At 43.8% G+C, this 21,694-nt stretch overlaps 2 protein-coding genes across 2 annotated transcripts in view; one reads left to right on the forward strand and one right to left on the reverse strand.

Annotated features, from left to right (window-relative positions):
* Positions 1-787: 787 nt before the first annotated feature.
* LOC118358929 (rab GTPase-binding effector protein 2-like) lies at positions 788-8,640 on the forward strand. The gene is made up of 12 exons (XM_035736948.2): positions 788-1,409; positions 2,133-2,252; positions 2,573-2,655; positions 2,726-3,049; positions 4,607-4,702; positions 4,800-4,898; positions 5,001-5,111; positions 5,224-5,302; positions 5,420-5,431; positions 7,013-7,167; positions 7,320-7,436; positions 7,641-8,640. The coding sequence occupies exons 1-12, from the start codon at positions 1,367-1,369 to the stop codon at positions 7,743-7,745; spliced, it is 1,344 nt and encodes a 447-aa protein (XP_035592841.1). The 5' UTR covers positions 788-1,366; the 3' UTR covers positions 7,746-8,640.
* Positions 8,641-9,253: 613 nt separating this feature from the next.
* LOC118358641 (sarcoplasmic/endoplasmic reticulum calcium ATPase 1-like) overlaps positions 9,254-21,694 on the reverse strand; it is a 29,641-nt gene continuing 17,200 nt past the window's right edge. Inside the window, exons 11-24 of the mRNA XM_052480241.1 lie at positions 21,370-21,458; positions 21,136-21,238; positions 20,863-20,994; positions 20,567-20,692; positions 20,212-20,430; positions 19,779-19,890; positions 19,228-19,451; positions 18,826-19,046; positions 18,338-18,540; positions 15,931-16,016; positions 12,703-12,836; positions 11,846-11,963; positions 11,079-11,196; positions 9,254-9,577 (exon numbers count right to left, since the gene is read on the reverse strand). Coding sequence (XP_052336201.1) covers positions 9,540-9,577; positions 11,079-11,196; positions 11,846-11,963; positions 12,703-12,836; positions 15,931-16,016; positions 18,338-18,540; positions 18,826-19,046; positions 19,228-19,451; positions 19,779-19,890; positions 20,212-20,430; positions 20,567-20,692; positions 20,863-20,994; positions 21,136-21,238; positions 21,370-21,458 — 1,923 coding nt within the window. The 3' untranslated portion in view covers positions 9,254-9,539. The remainder of the gene's footprint in view (positions 9,578-11,078; positions 11,197-11,845; positions 11,964-12,702; positions 12,837-15,930; positions 16,017-18,337; positions 18,541-18,825; positions 19,047-19,227; positions 19,452-19,778; positions 19,891-20,211; positions 20,431-20,566; positions 20,693-20,862; positions 20,995-21,135; positions 21,239-21,369; positions 21,459-21,694) is intronic.

Here is a 21,694-nt window from a genome sequence, read left to right on the forward strand (position 1 = left end):
TGGACAAGAAACATGAGCAATGGACATTAGGCTGGTGGAAATCTGTCCTTTGGGCTGATGAGTCCAAATTTGAGATTTTTGTTTCCAACTGTTGTGTATTTGTGAGACGCAGACTAGGTGAACGGTAATCTCTGCATGTGTGGTTCCCAGTGTGAAGCATGGTGGAGGTGTAGCGTACTTTGCTGGTGACACTGCCTGCGTTTTATTTATAATTTAAGGCACACTTAACCAGCATGGTTACCACAGCATTCTGCAGCGATACACCATCCCATCTGGTTTGCGCTTAGTCCCACTATCATTTGTTTTTCAACATGCCAATGACCCAACACACCTCCAGGCTGTGTAAGGGCTATTTGACCAAGAAGGAGAGTGATGGAGTGCTGCATCAGATGACCTGGCCTCCACAATCACCTGAACTCAACCCAATTGAGATGGTTTGGGATGAGTTGGACCGCAGAATGAAGGAAAAGCAGCCAAAAGGTGCTCAGCATATGTGGGAAGCTGGTGAAGCTGGTTGAGAGAATGCCAAGAGTGTGCAAAGCTTCCATCAAGGCAAAGGGTGGCTTCTTTGAAGAATCTCAAATATAAAATATATTTGTTTAACATTGTTTTGATTACATGATTCCATATGTGTTATTTCATGACCAGGAGATGCATGTCTTTGCTATTATTCCACAATGTAGAAAATAGTTTAAAAAATAAAGAAAGCCCTGGAATGAGTAGGTGTGTCCAAACTTTTGACTGGTACTATATATATTTTCCAAGGCTCTGGTCTGTCGTAGGAGTGAGGGTAAAATGTAGGAATTTTCTCTGGTATCCACTTTATGTTTTAATTATTATTTGGGGTATAGGCGAGGGTCACTTTTTTAAGTGTTTTCGGATAGGGTCAGGTCAAAATATATTTTACTGAAAGGAGGGCCGTAATTTTCATTTCAGAGATCCAATTTTCTCCAGGTATCCCTAATAAATAACATACAGTCCATTATAAAAAAATATTTGACACAGCTACGCAAAATTCGTGGCAGGAACAGACATACGGAAACTAGACAGCACTTATTAGCTGTATTCAAAATACAGATTCTCTCCCTTTTAAAATGGTTGGCATTTTAATAACCCACATATTAGGATTTGCTTATCCCTTCACAATACGGTAGTTTAACTGGGGAGAATAAAGGAAAATTCAATGCAGTCGTCGGCATTTAGGAAGGATGTTAAGTAATATCCGTGGGTTTAAACCGGGGAAAGTTATTTCCTGAGGTTGACCAGGAGTGAGTAAGTCATGCTTTGAGCTCTCACACCAACCCAACCAGTAGATGTTTTTCACGACTAAGACAGTTGGTGCCATTATAGAACAGCTCGGAAACAAATGATAATGGAACCGTCGGTGAACTCTCAGAAGGACGACACTGGTAAGAAAGTCACCAAGTTAGCCTTCAACAAGTGCTTTAGCTACGCTGGCTTGATTGCTAGCTAACTAACGTTAACCCTTTGTGATAGCCAAATCTCACAAATGCGTGCGAATTTCGGAATGTAGCTACAGACCACTGAACATGTACGAAATGTTGCTATTGCTGGAGCTGTCACTTGCTGAGTGAACTCTTTTGACCTTCCTGTTACTACCACAAAGTCAAAATGCCTATATCCTAAAAATGTATGAACTAAAATGTACTTTTAGGTCTTTAATTTTAAGGTTAGTTAGGCGTAAGGTCAGCATTGTGGTTAGGTTTAAAATCAGATTTTCAGAAGAGGAATTGTAGAAAGAGGCAGGGATTTAGCCATAATAAGTATGATTTTTGTGGAGACGTCAGTCAGCCTAATTAGAAGCTGTGGCAGGGGTGTGCCAAGGATTGCCATGTCTCCACTGAGACAGTCAAAACAATGTTATCTGTCAGTTCGATTGTCAACAGGTGTATTATTACATTCGTGAATTGCTTTGCATGGGGTGTTTTATAATGTTATTGACATTGTTAGGGATAGCCTGTGTAGTAGGCCTAGATGCAATTGCTTGCATGATCATGCTTTACGCAGCTCATAAGATATCTTGAAGCCTGTCTCTCTGGGACTGTTGAACCCCATTGTCCTGTGTTCACCATAAAATGAGAGATAACATCATCTGTTTTCCTTCTTGTCAGGTGCAATGGAGAGCTTGCAGGCCCAGCTAGCAGATTGCCGAGTGAGCAAACAGGAGGAGCTGGGAGAGCTGCAGAGACAGTGTGACCAGGAGATGCAGTCTCTTCAGGAGGCCCTCAGAGGTCAGAGAGAGAGCCACACACACACACATATAACACACACACACACCACAACACACACACAGTGTGACCAGGAGATGCAGTCAGAGGTCGAAGACATTTTGTCTACATACCAGTGTTTCCCTACCATTGTATAGATGGGGCGGGTCCCCTCTCTTCTGAGGAAGGTTGCTCCGTTCTATTCATTATCCATTCCCAATGGGGGCTACTGTCAACATTTTTGCACTAGATAGAGAAGAGTATGCCATTTGGAATGCAGACAATGTGTAGGACCCACCTAGATGGCCTGTTATTGTCATCTCGTTTCTCTCTTCTATTCTCAGAGACGGCTTCTCAGTATGAGGCTAGAATATCTACTCTGCAGTCTGAGCGTGCCCAGTGGAGGAGAGCCAGTGTGCAGTCTCAGGTGTGTGTGTGTTCACCTCAACGTTACTTAACCCATTTCCTTGTCTCTGACCTCTCTCGCTCTCACTCAGGGCAGTATAAAGAAGGACGGGGTGGAGGCAGGAGCTATGCAGTCCGAGGGCCAGTCGACAGAATGGGATAGCCAACCAGCGGAGGCTGAGGGATCAGGGGAGGGTGAAGGGGCAGGGCTGGAGGGCTATTTCTCCCAGAACTGTGACTTCGCCTCTTTCTCCTCCTTCTCCTTGGACACGCCCTCACTGCCCCGCCGCCAACCCTCCCAGGAAGACACCGCCTCCCTGGTCTCCACGGGAACCCTGGTGCCCGAGGCCATCTACCTGCCCCCGCCTGGCCACCGTCTGGTCACACACACCGAATGGGACTCGCTTAACACACAGGTGAACACACACACACATTGACATCAATTCACTAAGCAAACAAGTGAGCACCAGCCACACAAACACACTCCAACTAGGACTTATACTGAAAAAATATATAAGGTGTTGGTCCCATGTATCATGAGCTGAAATAAAAGATCCAAGAAATGTTCCATAAACACAAAAAGCTTATTTCTCTCAAATGTTGTGCAAAAATTTGTTTACATCCCTGTTAGTGAGCATTTCTCCTTTGCCAAGATAATCCATCCATCTGACAGGTGTGGCATATCAAGAAGCTGATTAAACAGCATGATCATTACACAAGTTCTGTGGACAATAAAAGGCCACTCTCTAAAATGTGCAGTTGTCACTCAACACAATGCCACAGATGTCTCAAGTTTTGAAGGAGTGTGCAAACTGGCATGCTGACTGCAGGAATGTCCACCAGAGCTGTTGCCAGAGAATTTAATGGTAATTTCTCTACAATAAGCTGCCTCCAACGTCGTTTTAGAGAATTTGGCAGTACGTCCAACCGGCCTCACAACCGCAGACCACGTGTAACCACACCAGGACCTCCACATCCGACTTCTTCATCTGTGGGATTGTCTGAGACAAGCCACTCGGAAAGCTGATGAAACCATGGGATTGCACAAACAAAGAATTTCTGCACAAACTGTCTGAAACCGTCTTCGGGAAGCTCATCTGCATGCTCGTTGTCCTCACCAAGGACTTGGCCTGAATGCAGTTCGGCGTCGTAACTGACTTTCAGTGGGCAAATTCTCACCTTCACTGGCACGCTGGAGAAGTGTTTTTCACGGTAGAATCCCGGTTTCAACTGTACCGTGCAGACGGCGTGTATGGTGTCGTGTTAGCGAGCGGTTTGCTGATGTCAACGTTGTGAACAGTGCCCCATGGTGGGTTATGGTATGGGCAGGCATAAGCTATGGACAACAAACACAATTACATTTTATCGATGGCAATTTGAATGCACTGAGATACCAGAACAAGATCCTGAGGCCCATTGTCGTGCCATTTATCCGCCGACATATACGACGGCGTGTTCCAGTTCCCGCCAATATCCAGCAACTTTGCACAGCCATTGAAGAGGAGTGGGACAACATTCTACAGACCACAATCAACCTGATCAACTCCCTCCCAAGGAGATGTCGTGCTGCATGAGGTAATTCGTGGTCACACCAGATACTGACTGTTTTTCTGATCCATGCCTCAGCCAAAAAAAGGTCATCTCTGACCAACAGAGCAAATCTATATTCCCAGTCATGTACAATCCACAGTTTAGGGCCTAATGAATTTATTTCAATTGATTTTCGTTATATGAACGGTAACTCGGTAAAATGTTTTTGAAATTATTGCAGTTATTTTTAAGTGTACTTAAAGCCTGTTAAAACAGCCAACATTGTTGTGTTTGACAGACAGGTGAGCTGAACTGTACAGGTCTGTAATGGACTCGTGACGTCTTCTGTGGTGTGGTCTTGTGACGTCTGACGTGGTGTGGTCTTGTGACGTCTGACGTGGTGTGGACTCATGGTGTCTAATGTGGTGTGGTCTGATGTGCAGGTTGTGGAGCGGGAGGGAGAGTTGGGTCGACTGAGGGAAGAGAGGACCAAGCTGGAGAGCGAGCTGGACACACAGACTACTGAGACACACAAACACGTACACACACCTTTACACACATGGCATATACTGTATATTGAGAAATGTCAGTTATCCACGGAATTGAATGTTACTGTGTGTCGTGTGTGTGTGTCAGGTCTCAGTTCTCCAGTCTCAGGTTCAGACCTCCGAGGCCCTCCTACAGGAGCTGCAGAAGTCTTTCAACCAATCACAGAATGCCATCCATAGCAGGCTGGTGAGTGACCGGCACTTGGTCCAACCAGGGAGGAGGAGGATGAGGTTCATGTAATGTGTGTTTGAGATGTTTTGTGTGTGTGCTTGTGTGTTGTGTTCCCAGGCAGAGCTGTCTCTCTCTCAGAGGAGGGTGTGTAACGAGCTGTCCAGGCTAAAAGGGGAAGAGATGGTTGGGGCAGGGGACGCCAACACACCCCTTGGTCCTACACTACAGGTACAGTATGTGTGTATATGCGTGCACTTGTGTGTGTTCATACAGTCAAGAATCATTGCAATACAAAGGAAATATACTATTACTGTATGCACTACTGTACTCTCACCTGTAGGGGGCACACAGTGAGGAGAGGCTGCGTATTGAGATCGTCAATCTGAAGGAACAACTGGAGACCCGCGTGGAGGAGAGCGGTCTGTTCATCTGCCTTTCCTTTGCTCTTTCTTTGTGTCTATACGTGTAATAGAACTTGCCAGCTGGTTCAAAACCAACATACATTCTCTCTTTCTCCTATGGTTCTGCCTCAACAGAAGTTTTACAAGGTGAGTGGGCATTATTTTATATTTATGTGTGTGAGAGAGATTATATGTAAGTGTGTGGTATAGAAGGCCATAGGAATGAATCAGTAATGCATCACACACGGGCAGTTGATAACAAGCGATGACCGTAGTAAACTCATAGGTTACGTTAGATTAGGTAGGCTAACGAAGATGACTGTAGACGAAAGTCAGGGAGGTGCATCTGCCACAGCCAAGACCTTTATAAAGGTCTATTAAGCTTTTCTTTAACCCCAGATCACACAAACTGAAAACATACTTTCTGAAGTGCCTTCAGAAAGTATTCGCCCCCCTTGACTTTTTCCACATATTGTTCGACAAAATGTAATTATTAAATTGAGATCTGTCACTGTACACCGCAATGTCAAAGTGGAATTGTGTTTTTTGAAATATGTACAAATTAATTAAACATGTAAAGCTGAAATGTGACCTACCACTTGGATTTGGTCCTATGGAGCAACATTTGAAACGGTGTTAATCATATTGGATAAAAGTACAGATTCAGATCGAGAAAATGGTATATATACAGTGGGGAGAACAAGTATTTGATACACTGCAGGTTTTCCTACTTACAAATCATGTAGAGGTCTCTAATTTGTAAGTCGCTCTGGATAAGAGCGTCTGCTAAATGACTTAAATGTAAATGTAATTTTTTATCATAGGTACACTTCAACTGTGAGAGATGGACAAAAATGTACAAAAAAATACAGAATCATTCTTTTTAAGTCATTAATTTGCATTTTATTGCATGACATAAGTATTTGATCACTTACCTACCAGTAAGAATTCTGGCTCTCACAGACCTGTTAGTTTTTCTTTAAGAAGCACTCCTGTTCTCCACTCATTACCTGTATTAACTGCACCTGTTTGAACTCGTTACCTGTATAAAAGACACCTGTCCACACACTCAATCAAACAGACTCCAACCTCTCCACAATGGCCAAGACCAGAGATATGCAAGGACATCGGGGATAAAATTGTAGACCTGCACAGGCTGGTGAGCATCTTTCCATCAGACACTAAAACACAAAGACTCACAGCTGTTATCGCTGCCAACGGAGATTCTAACGTGTGAATACTTATGTCATGAGATATTTCTGGATTTACTTTATTTGTTAACATTAAAAAAAACATGTTTTCACTTTGTCATTATGGGGTATTGTGTAAATGGGTGAGCAGGATTTTTTTTTATTTAATCCATTTTGAATTGAGGCTGTAACACAACAACGTGGAATAAGTCAAGGGGTATGAATACTTTCTGAAGGTAGTGTGTAAAGCATTTGTAAAAGGTCTCAAATACCAAAAACAGTGATTGGTTGACAAGTAGCCAGGCGATGGCTGCATGGTGCCGTCGGTGAAAAGCAACTGCAGCAATTGAAGGAGACTTCATCAAACCACATAACCTTTGATCACATCGTTGTTTTTGTGACGTTCAAGCAGTTATCCACATAATGCAATACACTTTGAAAGGCGGTGACTTGACAAAACGTACCTGCCCCGAACACGCCCGTTGTCTTCTAACCTCGATGGGACTTCCTTGTTCAATGAAAGCTTTGCCCTCTGCAGTGCAGCTGTCCAGTCTGAAGACCGAGATGGAGCGGGTCCAGTGTCAAAAGGAGACGCTGCAGTTGGAGCTACAGAACGGTCGCACCGAGCTACAAAGCCTCGGCGTGGCGCTCTCACACCTACAAGGAGACAGCAAGACTCTCAGCCATGACAAGGTACTGTACAGGGGGACCAGGGATAGATTTGTGTCCGTCCGTCCGTGTTGTACCTTTTGTGTACTTAGTGTTCCCAAAGTAGGAAAAATAACACATGTTACTGTAGTTATTTCCCTCTCACCATTCTCACTCCCTTTCTGTCTCCCTCCTAGGCGTCCCTCCAGCAGCAGTGTTTGGAGCTGCGTAGCCAGATCATCCGTATGCGTTCTCAGGTGGACACCAGCCAGATGGTGCAGAGGGACTTTGTCCAGCTTTCACAGTCACTGCAGGTACATTACACAGATTCAGGACCAGCCCACTGGGGGTGTATTCACATTGGGTTGGTTTATGTTATTTTACAGCACTGATCTAGGTCAAGTCCAGCTGGGTTCCATATCATTTTTGTTCCATAGTCAAATGACCATGAGGCTTCTTACTCCACCCTCTCTCTCTCCCTTTTGTCTGTCTCTCCGTCCTTCATCGCTTTCTTCTAGGTGAAGCTGGAGTTGATCCGTCAGGCTGAAACTCTGGACCAGGTCAGGGACATCTTGGAGGAGGGGCTTCCTGAAGGGGGTGCCCCACCCACTGATGCCACGTGAGTCTATCAGAGCAGCACAACAGAGCCAAAGCGACGGGAGAAACGGGAAGTATTCCAAGGGTGACCAATAAGAACGAGGCTGGACATGAAGTGCAACCGTAACCATGGAGAAAGACGTGACTACTATCCCCGCTTTCAAGAGGAGTGGGCTTAGCAAGGCACTGAATTAATCACTGATAGACAAAGCACCTTTCCTTCCAGACCACTAATAATGAGTCAGATCTTTGCTGGCCTTGTTCAGGCTAATCCTCTCCAACATTGTGAATCACCACCTCAGCTTGTAATGTGACTTGGAATATTTGTACTTTGGAGCTGTTCAATGATGATATATTTTTGGTTGCACCTTGACTTGTTGCTTGAGCGCCCTCCACATCTTTCCATATTTGGGAGTTTAAAAAATGTATTTTCTCATGTTCAATGACCAAACATTCATTCGAAGACTGGCCTTAACCCCCTTTTTTAACTGGACTCATTGAGAACTTGAATATTTGTATTGAAGTTCCTGACTCGACATTCCCGCCAGTCGGATGTGATGAGAAACACTCCATTACTGCTTTAGTGGAAGTCACTAAAATTCAATATGTTGAAAAAAGGCCAGTATCTACTGTAAGTTATGATACTTCTGACACATGGAAATGCACACACTCACCCACCTCTCAGGACCAGTGGGCACTTTGTTTGACTTCCAATCATTGATCTAAAAGCACTGCCCTTGTTGATACCAGCGAGTAACACTAAACTCTAAACAACCATTCCAGTGACACAATTACCTTTATACCTTTTTTAGACTTTACCACATTTTAAAATGAAGAATAAGAGAAGAAACCTGTAAATGAATTTTGCATTCTCTTGTTGATACTAATTGCCTTAATATATAAATATACATTGAAAAACTACTCATTGCAGGATCATGTTTTTCTTGTGTAATGAGAGGTGTGTGTGTGTGTGTGTCCACCCTGGTATACAGCGGTGAAGCATGGATCCCTTAGTTGGCACATGAAAACCCTGGAGGCCTTCCAAATAAAGGGCCTCAAGAAGATCCTCTGTGTTACCTGGCAGGATGCAGTACACCACACGGAGGTACTGAAATGGGCTGGCAGTGGTAGCATGCAGTCCACCTTAAACAATCACCAACTAAGATGGCTTGGTCATGTCATCTGTGTCCTAGAGGGCCGACATCTGCCGAAAGTGCTCAACGGCCACATGAAGGCCAACGCTCTGCTGGTGGCCAGAAGAAATGGATGCAGGAACGAATTAAAACCACTCTGAAGAGGTGCAAGATCAATCCATCCAGTATAGAAGACCTAGCCACCTGAGGCATGCTCACAGGGCTATTCCTGCCCCCTTCAACCAAGCCTTCACATGCGCTGTCTGCAGCTGTAAATCCATGGTTGATCTCCACAGACACCAAAGGATTCATAAGTGAAGGCGAAGATGCTTCTCATCAACCATAAGCAAGTATGAGATACTGGGAATCAAACCAATAACAATTAACCAGCTACTCTTGTATTCTCTTTTAATACAGCTTTTATTTTTTAAGAATAGTCAGAATAATTTGAATATATTGTTCATAACACTTTCTTATATTAACTTAATTTCAATACATACACAAAGAAATATATTTTTAATTTTACATTTTTAGTTTTTAGTTTTAATTTTCTGGTGGCTTTTGTTTCCTTTGATCTTGTTGGACTTTTTTCTCTCACTTCTAGTGATGGTCTGCGCTCTGGTTTTCTGGGAAGTGCTTCCACCCTTCCTCTTATTCTTTTCTCTCCTTTATACTCCTGGTGTTCTTTTAGTCCCACTTCTTGCTTACTAGATTGTCATCAGCAACTGCAAGGGAAAGAGAAGGGTATTGGCAACCGGATAAGGTAGGACTAGACTTAAGTCCCAAATTGAGCACTAGCCCCTAGGGATCAATTTGGAGGATAAGTATAAGCAATATGGGGAACATTCCAACCCAGCCTAAAATTCCCATATTATTAGAAATACAGTCCTTTTTAGATCTACATGAAGTACTATTGATTGATGTGGAGTTGGGCATTCATCTATTATTCTGGCCATTTAGTTACATTTTAGTTCTGCTCAATTGACAACACTTACCTACTCAACAGCAAATATTGGTGGTTCTGTGTAGCTCAGTTGGTACAGAACTTTTATCAGTTAAGTCGGTTAAGAACCAATTCTTATTTTCAATGACGGCCTAGGAACAGTGGGTTAACTTGCATGGCGCTTCCAATGCCAGGATTGTGGGTTCAATTCTCAGGGGCCACCCACTTAAAATGTATGCACGCATGACCAAGTTTTGGATAAAATCATCTGCTAAATGATACCAAAAGTATTACTATGTTCATAAAATAAACCTGACTTTTCCATACAATAATAGGCTACTATTGTGTGTTGACTTTAGTTAAATGTTAATGTTGGAGAATTGTAATATTACAAAGTTAAAACTGCAAACTGCAAAGGCTAACCTTGTCCTACCACTACCTACATGTACGAATTACCTCAAGTAACCTGTATATAGCCTCGTTATGTTATTGTTTTTATTATTTTTGACTTTAGTTGGTCAATATTTTCTTAACCAACAGTGCAGTTCAAGACGAGTTAAGGGCTTGTAAGTAAGCATTTCACTGTAATGTCTAAACTTGTTGTATTTTGGAGCATGTGACCATTTGATTTGTCCCCAAGCTAGATCTTGCTGGTGGAAGAGTCTACAAAGGCAATTACTACCTAAATGTGACACAGCCATAAAATTAGACAAACTTTTATGAAGCAATATGGGGATACATAGAAACCTGTAGGAAGACACTCACACAGACTTTAGTGAATACATATGAGTGGATATTATATATTATCAGTGTAAATTTAGTGTTGACACCATCTGGATACAAAACCATTGAATCATAAACATCGGTCAGGAACAGTCCTAAACCTAATTTTACAGTCCACCCCAGCCCTAACGCCTTTTCTTCAATTGGTCAGCGATGGGGTGTTACTGCTTCCTACAAGAGCATAATGTAAAAACGTTTTTAAAAGACTGCTTTGAACACCCCATATAGGCTACTGTAGGCTATATCATAGAAATCAGAATTGTGAAAATGTTATGGGATTTTGCATTATTGGTTTTGTTGATAGGCCACTCTGATAGGTCTACATTATGCTCAAATAGCCACAATATCCTATTGGCTACTGTCTAAAACTGTAAAGTTACACATTTCTCCCAACATTCCAGTTTCCACTAGCAAGACCTGAAATTTGCTCAGTGCCAAAAATAATTAGAGGGAATATTTCTGTGGATATAATTACAAGGAATGTTATTGTGTGTCCTTACCCTCCAGGTAATTGCGGGCCACAAACTTGAGGACCTCGTCAATGAGGATGACGGGGATCGAGAGCTTGAGCACCACCATCCATTTTTCCACGTTCAAGTGGGTCAATTTAAAGATCATCTGCAGCGGAGAGGACAGGCACATTTCAGACACATATCACGTACTACTACTTAGTTATCACATACTCTTACGGCTAGATTTAATCCGATCGGGCTATGTACCTTTTTAAAAGAAATGTTTCCGCGCTTTCGTAGACCACTCACTGTAAACCGTGCATATGTCGGCTCAATCTGAAATTACCTTTAAATGTAAATCGCACTATAACGGTCCAGATTGAATCTAGGCCTTACTCAATTGTCAAATACTCTAACCCAAGTATCACTTTTACTTAGGGCTCTATTCAATCTGTATCGCTGAAGCGTTACAGATTACACAATAGAAATGTTCAGGTAATTTCCGATTGAGCCAAGATATGTAGCGTTTACCGTGAATGCAGTCTCGGCTAACGCGGGGACATCGCTTTTTAAATTTCAATCGCGCTCTAACGCTACATTTCCGCAATACGAATTAAATAGCCCTTCGTGTCAGGGAACACAGTCAAGGGGACTGTATAAAAATGTTTGGCTGAGAGAGAATCAGACAGAAGGAGATTGAGAGAGTAAGACAAAAAGGAGGCAGAGAGAGCTGGATCTGGGATCAAAACGAGTGGTCCTTGGAGCCGGACAGGACAAGTATGTGAGGGTTGTGGTGCGAGGTAAGGCAGACTCACGGGCATGGGGTCCACGTAAATGATCACAAAGTGGAGTGACATGGAGAGGGACATGGCTCCAACCAGCCACAGGTTGCTCCAGGGGGGCATGCGCAGCAGGGACTGGTTCTCAGACAAACTGGGGGGTGGTACAGAGGGGTTACGTAATGCACGCTGGCTAAACACTGTGTGTGCGTGCTGAGATGTTTGAATCCTTTTTTAAATGTACATTTGATTTGTGGATCCAAATAAAGTATTTAACATGTGTGTTGATGCAGGTGTGTGTTGATGCAGGTGTGTTGATGCAGGTGTGTGTTGATGCAGGTGTGTGTTGATGCAGGTGTGTGCCAAGAGGTGTGCAGAAGTGTGTGATCTGACATTACATGGTGAGGGATGGCGGATAATGTTTGTTCTGCAGGTTTATTCTAAAATTACTCTTCCAATTTCTTTGGGGTTAGACTACACTTTCAATGTTATAGCTACTTCTGGGATTAGGCTTTCATATCATACTCTTGATACGCTGTGTTTTCAAAACACACTGTTATAGAAGTGCTATAATTTATAAACATAAACAAGTGTTTTATGTAACTTTACTGTTCTACCTCTAAATTGAAATACTGTGTATCAAGAATTACAGTGCTAACAAACTACCAATGTGGCAAGTTTTGAGGACACAGATTAAACCTACTCCTGTCCGGCATTACAAAGCATGCCAAATGGATCATCTCCATTGAAAGTGCTTTTTTGTTGTCAAGGAGTAAGCTTAATCTGGGATACGGGCCCTTAATGTTATGCATAATTGAATCTTGCATTTCTAACATGAATCTTCAAACATTCCTTTATATTGAACCAGGCAGGAACCAAAGTTGCAGTCTGACCTGTTGAGGGCATTGCACATCTCGATGGTGACTAACACAGACAGGGCCATGGTCATAGGGGGAGCGGCCTCAAACACCTCGCAGTGGACGCCGACAAAGTCCTCGTTTTCCTCGTGGCACTGCATGAAGTGGGACTGAAGAGAAAAATCAAGAGAATTAGGATGGAACCATTTACTGGATTATCACAGAATCATTCACTACATTTTTTTGTTTTGCTCAGTAAGAAGTTTAAATTTAGATCCTATGTAGCCCCTACCCATAACATTAAATATCCCCAAAATTGATGATCACGATGAAGGTCTTTGACTATTGGTGTATTTTAAATGAGGATCTCTTGATGATGATTGTGGTTTTAGACCAATGACTCAACATATATGAATTTGGAACCACAGTGGCACTGTAGCACTTTTGTACGGTTTATTTCATTATCTGGGATGGCGTTTCATGTCTGTTTTTGTCTGGTGAAGCTAAAGACAAATTTCTACATTGTATGGACAAAGTTTTTCTCATTCTAAAAAGCAATAGTTTATTATGTGATACAGGTGTGTTGGTGCTGGGCTGGGACAAAAAGTGGAGACCAATCCCTGTTCTACAGAGTGGTTATATCCCAAATGTGACTATTTCCAATAGTGCACTACTTTTAACCATGGCCCTATATAGGGAATAGGGTGGGACGCAACCTCTGTTCTACACACCAGACTCCACATTTTTGCTCAATAACAAATTGAAATGTAAGTCCTAGGTAGCCCCTACCCCCAGGACTGTATAGGGCAAAAATACATGAATTCAGAGCGACATAGAGAGCCAGACTAGGGTTCCGATTTGGGATTGGGATTGTCTGCTTCATTTTTATTTTATTTCAACTTTATTGAACTAGGCAAGTCAGTGAAGAGCACATTCTTAATTACAATGACAGCCTGGCAAAAGGCCTCCTGTGGGGATGGGTCCCTGGGATTAAAAAAAATACAATATAAATATCAGACAAAACACATCACAACAAGAGAGACAACAGAACAATACATAAAGTGAGGCCTAAGACAACAATATTGGTGGCAAATCTGATGGCCGAATGGTAAAGAACATCTAGCCGCTCAAGAGCAACATGACCTACCAATCTATAAATGATGTCTCCGTAATCTAGCATGGGTAGGATGGTCATCTGAATCAGGGTTAGTTTGGCAGCTGGGGTGAAAGAGGAGTAATTACGATAGAGGAAACCAAGTCTAGATTGAACTTTGACCTGCAGCTTTGATATGTGCTGAGAGAAGGACAGTACACCGTCTAGCCATGCTCCCAAGTACTTGTATGAGTTGACTACCTCAAGCTCTAAACCCTTGTATTAACACCTGTGGGAGGAGAGACATTCTTCTTATCAAACCACATAACCTTGTTCTGAACACCTCCAAAACAAAGGTCAAGGGTAGAGAAAGCTTGTTGGACACTAAGAAAGCTTTGTTGAAGAGCATTTAACACAACATCCAGGGAGGGGCCAGCTGAGTACAAGATTGTATCTTCTGCATATAAATGGATGAGAGAGCTTTCTACTGCCTGAGCTATGTTGTTGATCTAAATTGAGAAGAGCGTGAGGCCTAGGATTGAGCCTCTGGGTACTCCGTTGGTGACAGGCAGTGGCTGAGACAGCAGATTTTCTGACTTTATACACTGGACTCTTTGAGAGAGGTAGTTAGCAAACCAGGCCAAAGAGCCCTCAGAGACACCAATACTCCTTAGCCGGGCCCACAAGAATGGAATGGTCTACAGTATCAAAAGCTTTGGCCAAGTCAATAGAAATAGCAGCACAGTATTGCTAAGACTCAAGGGAAATTATGACATCATTGAGAGCCTTTAAGGTTGCAGTGACACATCCACAACCTGAGCGGAAACCAGATTGTATACCCGAGAGAATACTATTGACATCAAGAAAGCCAGTCAGTTGATTATTGACAAGTTTTTCCAACACGTTTGATAAACAGGGCAAATAGAAATAGGCCTATAACATTTAGGATCAGCTTGATCTCCCCCTTTAAATAAAGGACGAACCGTGGCTGCCTTCCAAGCAATAGGAACCTCCCCAGAAAGGAGAGACAGGCTTGGCGATGGTAGGGACAGCAGAAAGGGTCTAAAACATCTGACCCAGATGTTTTTTGGGGGTCAAGTTGAAGGAGCTCCTTTAGCACCTCAGACTCAGTGACTTCCTGCATGAAGAAACTTTGTAGCGGGGCAGGGGACAAATAGGGAGAAGCATCTGGGATAGGTGCATTAGAAGGAGTGTGATATGAGGAAATGTTGGATGGGCAAAGAGGCATGGCTGAGTCAAATAGGAATCCTGACTTAATGAAGTGGTGATTAATTAAAGAGCTCAGCCATGTGCCTCTTGTCAGTAACAGCCACATCATCAACATTAAGGGACATGAGCAGCTGTGAGGAGGAGGGTTTATTCTCCAGGTCTTTAACTGTTTTCCAGAACTTCTTGGGGTTAGACCCACAGAGAGAGAACTGCTCCATAAAGTAACTAACTTTGACCTTCCGGGTAGCCTGAGTGCCCTTATTTCTCATTTGCCTGAACGATAGCCAGCCAGCCTGAGTATGCGTGTAACGAGCCTTTCGCCAAATGCAATTCTTGAGGTGGAGTAACTCTGCAAGATCACGGTCGAATCAGGGGCTGAACCTGTTTTTAATTCTCATTTTCTTTATGCGGGCGTGTTTGTTAACAATACCACTGAAAATATAAAAAAATAATGTCTAAATGTCTTCGACAGAGGAGGATCAAGCTGATTCTATACCATTTTACAGAGGCCAGTTCATGAAGTAAGGCTTGCTCATATTTTTTTTTTAGCAAGCGTCTATGACAAATCAGGATAGGTCGTTGCACTGAGAAGCAATTATGAACACAGGCTGTAAAACAATGATCATCACTATGGTCATTACAGAAAACACAAGACCGATACTGTACCTATCAGGATTATTTGTCAGGATAACATCGAGGACAGTAGTCTTTTCTGAGTGTTTGGAGTCATACCTTGTGGGATTGTTTAATAATCTGAGACAGATTTAGGGAGTCCCATTGGTATGGACTTGGTCAGATTTGGTCAGGACTTGCTTAAGGGGGTGCTCCTCCTATAGACACCAATGTGATAGCAGTCTGCTTCGTTCATTGACTTCCATTGAAATAAAAATGAGGGAGTGGGAGGTCTTGCTTCCTCTTCCGTATCTAATGCTACTACTCACCAACTGGTAGAAAGACACACCAGGGCCGTCCTCACTGTAGAGGAACCACCAGGCGGCAGCAGCAACAGTTGCAACACCAACGTAGCCTGGAACACACACCACAGGAAGTCAGGTAACATTGATCTAAATTGTCATTTGTCCAATAGATTTGATTACCTTTTCCTGTTGAAGTATCGAGATGAGATGATTGCATACTTTTTTGTTGTTTGCTTGTGTAGAATTTCATTACTTTTAATTAAATGTGTATTTTGTTTATCGTGTTCCTTTATCTCTAGGATGTACAGAAATGGTGTAACATTAATTTGATTATTGCTTTGGCTGCAGTTTGTGTTCCACCACCATGCCAATAAAGCACTGCTCCATTTAAATGTGGTGTGGTAGATGGGGGCAGGGTGTCTAGGCTGTACACCAGTGGAGGCTCCTCAGAGGAGGAAGGGGTATTTTTTGTTGTTGTGAAACAAAATAAATTATAATTTTTAGATGTAACTTTTCTAAATATATTCACGGCACCAAATAATTGATTAAAGGTCTACAGTAACCTCAACAGCACTCTGTAGGGTAGCACCATGGTGTAGCTGGAGGACAGCTAGTTTCCGTTCTCCTCTGACATGTTGTCCACCCAAATAAAGGACCAGAGAATGAATCAAGTACTGAAAGCATTGATAAAACACATTGCTTTGCAATGAAGGTCTACAATAGCCTCAACAGCACTCTTTAGGGTAGCACCATGGTATAGCCGGAGGACAGCTACTTTCCGTCCTCCTCTGGCTACATTGACATCAATTCTAAATCTAGGAGGCTCATTGTTCTCACCCCCTTCCATAGACTTACTTACACAGTAATTATAACAACTTCTGGAGAATGTCCTCCAACCTATCAGAGCTCTTGCAGCATGGACTGACATGTTGTCCACCCAATCAAAGCATCAGAGAATGAATGTAGTACTGAAAGCATAAGATACGGCTAAGCTAGCTATATGTGACCCGATTCAAGACACTAGGCATATGTCGCAAGTCACGACTTCACAGGAGAGCTGTTTGAACGTAAAAAAATATTTGTTTTATCAAAATGCGTTTTTTGGGGACATGCCGAGAGATGAGTTTCGATTGGTCTGCCATATGGCACGCTTCTGTCCACTGGAGCTGGTCAGTATGTCTAGGTACTCGTGTGAAACGCTGCTTTCTTTATATATTGCGTCGTAAAACGGCATAAACCTAATGTCAAGTTAAAGTGTACTGTTAGCTAGCTAACTTTAGCTGTAACTGTTGGACTAATGATACACCCTAGATCAGCTAGATGTCGGCAAGAGTGTGCAAGGCGGTATTGAATGTGCGACTGTCTGTCACCTTGATTACTCAAATTTTTCTCTCAACCTGTGCACATACGTTGTAAACGTTCATTCATAGGTTAGGTTGTAGCAACCTAATGATGGGTAAAGAGAAAATGTAGTATCATGTAGTAGCCTAAACCTAGCAATGTTACATTGAACTTGGTGAATGGAATATGAATGACAGTCCAATGTGCTGTAATAAAAATAAGGCCATGCTCATTAAAACATAATCGTCCTCCCTCATGTTAAATGGCACCGACCGCCATTGCTGTACGCCCATTGTTGGGCAAAGCAGCAGTCGGTGAGGGTTGAGGCTCTAAGTGTTTGACATTGGGTCAGGGTTGCAGTTAGATTTACGACTGAGCCAGGCATAGTTCAGGGTTGGAGTGTCGGACATAGCTTCATGAGGTACATGATAGTGAGCATATGTTGAACCTGGAACATGGCTCTGTTCCAATATCCACGCTAGCATTCTACATAACCCCTGTTTATACCTACTGCTAACAGGTCCCATGTGGCTCAGTTGGCTTTGCATGGAGCTTGCAATGCCAAGGTTGTGGGTTTGATTCCCACAGGGCACAATTATGAAACAGGTATGTGCTTTACTGTAAGTTGCTCTGGATAAGAGTGTCTGCTAAATGACAACAAAAAATGTAATGTAAAAAATTTGACCTGACCTTGTTTGTTTACACTTGGAAGATCTGATTTACAATTAGATCGCAATGAGTCTTTTAATTGTCTACACCTGTCTAAAAATGTGGGCACAATTAGAATGGGAACAAAGGATGGGCTTTAGAGACAATATCCACCTTAGCATACTACTGAGAAACAACATCCACACTAGCAAACTACTTAGAATGAGGCAGTGTATTGGTCATGCATTCACCATGATATTCTAGTGACCCCAATCAATAGTTGTTGAAAGAAAAGGAGAGTAGGAGGAAAGCAGAATGGCCAGTGCATTTGTAATTGTATCGTTTTGTTTTGTATTTGGTGTTTTTGACGTGTTCCTGACTTCACAGAATACATTTCCATGAAAATGGACAATAAAAGTGTTGGTATGGTATCGTATCGTACCTCCAATGGCGAGGTATCTGAAGAACAGCCATCCAGAGATGAGGGGCTCCTTGGGCGAACGGGGCAGCTTGCCCATGATGTCCAGGTCAGGGGGGTTGAAGCCCAGGGCAGTGGCAGGGAGACCATCAGTCACCAGGTTGACCCACAGCAGCTGGACAGGGATCAGAGCCTCCGGCAGACCCAGGGCAGCGGTCAGGAAGATACTGAGAGAGATGGAGGAATGGATGATGAGCGAGGGAAAGAAAGAAAGAAAAAAGAAGAGTCATTTGTGACTAGCACTGTGTGTGGCCGTCTTATTGATGTTCTTGCTCACAGTGGTGTCTTGGTCACTCATGTATTGGCAGTCAAGTGGTTATGCTGCTACTACAGTGAATCTCTGTCTTCCAATAAATCCCTCTGGATTAGCGGTCAACCACGGTTATGTCTCAGTTGTGATGTGGTCACTTCACCCCACCTCCACACCCACACCCCCCACCCCGGACACTCACCAGACGACCTCACCAACGTTGGAGGAGATGAGGTAACGGATGAACTGCTTCATGTTATTGTAAATGGCTCTGCCCTCCTCGACGGCTGCCACGATGGAAGAGAAGTTGTCGTCGGCCAGGACCATCTCAGAGGCAGACTTGGCAACGGCAGTGCCAGAGCCCATGGCGATGCCGATCTCGGCCTTCTTCAGGGCGGGGGCATCGTTCACCCCGTCTCCGGTCTGGTGGAGGGGGAGGAAGTGAGAAAGAAGGTAGAGAAGGAAGATGACTGTTTGTGTTGTGTTCTGGATGATATGAATCGTATTACTGCAAATGTTCCGTTTTTTGTCATTTGGATGGTTGTACAATAAAGCTTTTGAGTTTTCAATAGATGTCTCCTCTGTTCCTGTTTCCTCCCCTCACCATGGCGGTGATCTCATCGAAGCCTTGCAGGAACTCAACGATCTTGGACTTGTGAGAGGGCTCAACGCGGGCATAGCAACAGGCCTTGCGGACTGCTTTTTTTTGCTCGTGGAGGGGCAGGTCGTCAAACTCACGGCCAGTGAAGGCTCGGCCAGTAGTGTCCTCATCCTCGGTGAAGATGCCAATACGACGGCAGATAGCCACGGCTGTTCCCTTGTTGTCACCTGGGAGGGAGGATAATGAATTGTAAGATATTGTTTCTCAATTTATTTCAGAATGAACTATAATGGAGGAAAGACAACCAACAGAGAAGAGGTAGATGGATGGAAACAGTGGGAATGATAAAGGCATGGAGACAGAGAGAAAAAGTGAGTTAGGGTTGCAAAAATTGGGTAACTTTCCCAAAATCCCAGGTTTTCCAGAATTCCTGGTTGGAGGATACCGGATTTCCTGTTTATTCTGTCTTTATTCCGGGAACTTCCAACCGGGTTTTCTAGGAAACCAGTGAACTTTAGGAAAAGCAGCAGATTTGTACTGTCCAGTATACTGACCAGTGATCATGATGACACGGATGCCAGCAGCCCTGCACAACTCAATAGCTCCAATGACCTCCTTACGAGGGGGGTCCAGCATGCCCACGCAGCCCACGAAGGTAAGGTCAGTCTGAGGAACACAGGTGAAGGTTGAGACATGCGTCCTCTGAAACTTCTTAACACTCTGCACACTTAACCCGGAAGTCAGCTGCACCAATGTGTCGGAGGAAACACCCGTTCAACGCCACAAGGAGTCCCTAGAGCGCGATGACCCAAAGAAAGACCCCGGCCAATCCCCCCCCGCCTCAGCACTGCGATCCATTGCCTTAGACCGCTGAGCAACTCAGGAACCCCTTTATTTACCTAGTAATTAATACAGTACGTACTTAAATTCCTCTTCCCCCCCTCTCTCCCTGAAGCGCTCCCGCCCTTCTCTCCTCTCCTTTCTCACCTCGTAGTCGCCGAACTTGGTGGCGTCTTCGAGGTTCATCTCTTCCATGCGGAGGGGTGTGTCGCGGGTGGCCAGTGCCAGGCAACGCAAGGTGTCACGGCCGGTACCCCACTCCTTGATCACAGCCATGATCTTGTTCTTGACAGGCTCGGACAAGGGCACACGTGTGGTACCAACGCGCACATATGCACACCTCTCAATAACACCCTCGGGAGCGCCCTAGGGAGAGAGAGATAGAGGGAGAGAGATAACAGTCAGGACTGCAAGATTGCTAATAGAGATTACTGATATGACAACGTCACTGGAGCGTTTACTCTGAGCATTTCCATAGAGACGGTTGCCGGTATTCTATCACCTTGACGAACATCTTGTTGCCGACAGTGGCCTTAGAGGACTTGGCTGGGGAGCAGAACACTGACATGGACTTCCTGTCTCTGGAGAACTCCAGGGTGAACTCCTTCTTCATCAGCTGCTTGATCACCTGGGAGAGAGACGGAGAGGACATGGGTCGGCTGGAGAGGGAGGAATGAGAGGGATGGAATAGGTTGGAGAAGGGAGCCAGAAGGAAAAGAGGGAGGTGAGAGAGGGTGGACTGGAGTGAGGGAGGAAATGAGGGATAGAGGAAAGGTGGAGGGAGGGAGGAAGACTTACAGAGCAACAGGCGTTGGCTCTGTCGGGCTTGGACAGGCCGCGCACTTCAGTGTTGAACACATTCATCTTCTCAACCAGGCAGCACAGAGCGGTCTCAGTGGCCTCGCCCACCTTCTCATAGATTCCCTTAGTCTGCAGGAGAGAGGGGAAAGACACTATCAGATCTGGGCTAGACTAATAAACATATCAGATACATAAAATAACAGCTACACATATATATATACAGATACTGAGTGCTGACACACGCATGCACGCAAACTCACAAACACTTACATCGTTGTAGTCCATAGAGGAGTCATTGCACAGAGCACAGATGGTGGACAGCTCCACCAAGCCATCATACTGGCCACACTTCACTAACGCACCGTTCTTAGTACTGCGAGAGAGATGGAGAAGACAGTAAGTCAGGTGTGTGTGTGTGTGTGTGTGTGTGTGTGTGTGTGTGTGTGTGTGTGTGTGTGTGTGTGTGTGTGTGTGTGTGTGTGTGTATTTCCAGGCTATACTCACACTTCTCCCTCAGGAGTGTACTTGGAACCGGAGATGTCAAAAGAACCCAGAGAAACGCTTTCTCCGTCCACTTTGTCAATAATGAACATCTGGAACCACATCACAAAGACAACACACACACACACTACTTAACTATGCATTTAAAAAAGCCAACTGAACCAATTTCTTAATCACCGTTATTTTGTGAGTTGGGTGGACTTTGGAAGGACAATAAATTGATCTAATGTATGTGTGAGTACATTTTTAAAAGGCAACAATGTATGTTGGGTCCGCTACGGTATATGCCCAAATGTTGAGCATACTCACAATCCTATTGCAGTTGGCT

The sequence above is a fragment of the Oncorhynchus keta genome, chromosome 26, assembly GCF_023373465.1.
Source record: "Oncorhynchus keta strain PuntledgeMale-10-30-2019 chromosome 26, Oket_V2, whole genome shotgun sequence".
Taxonomy (NCBI): Eukaryota; Metazoa; Chordata; class Actinopteri; order Salmoniformes; family Salmonidae; genus Oncorhynchus; species Oncorhynchus keta.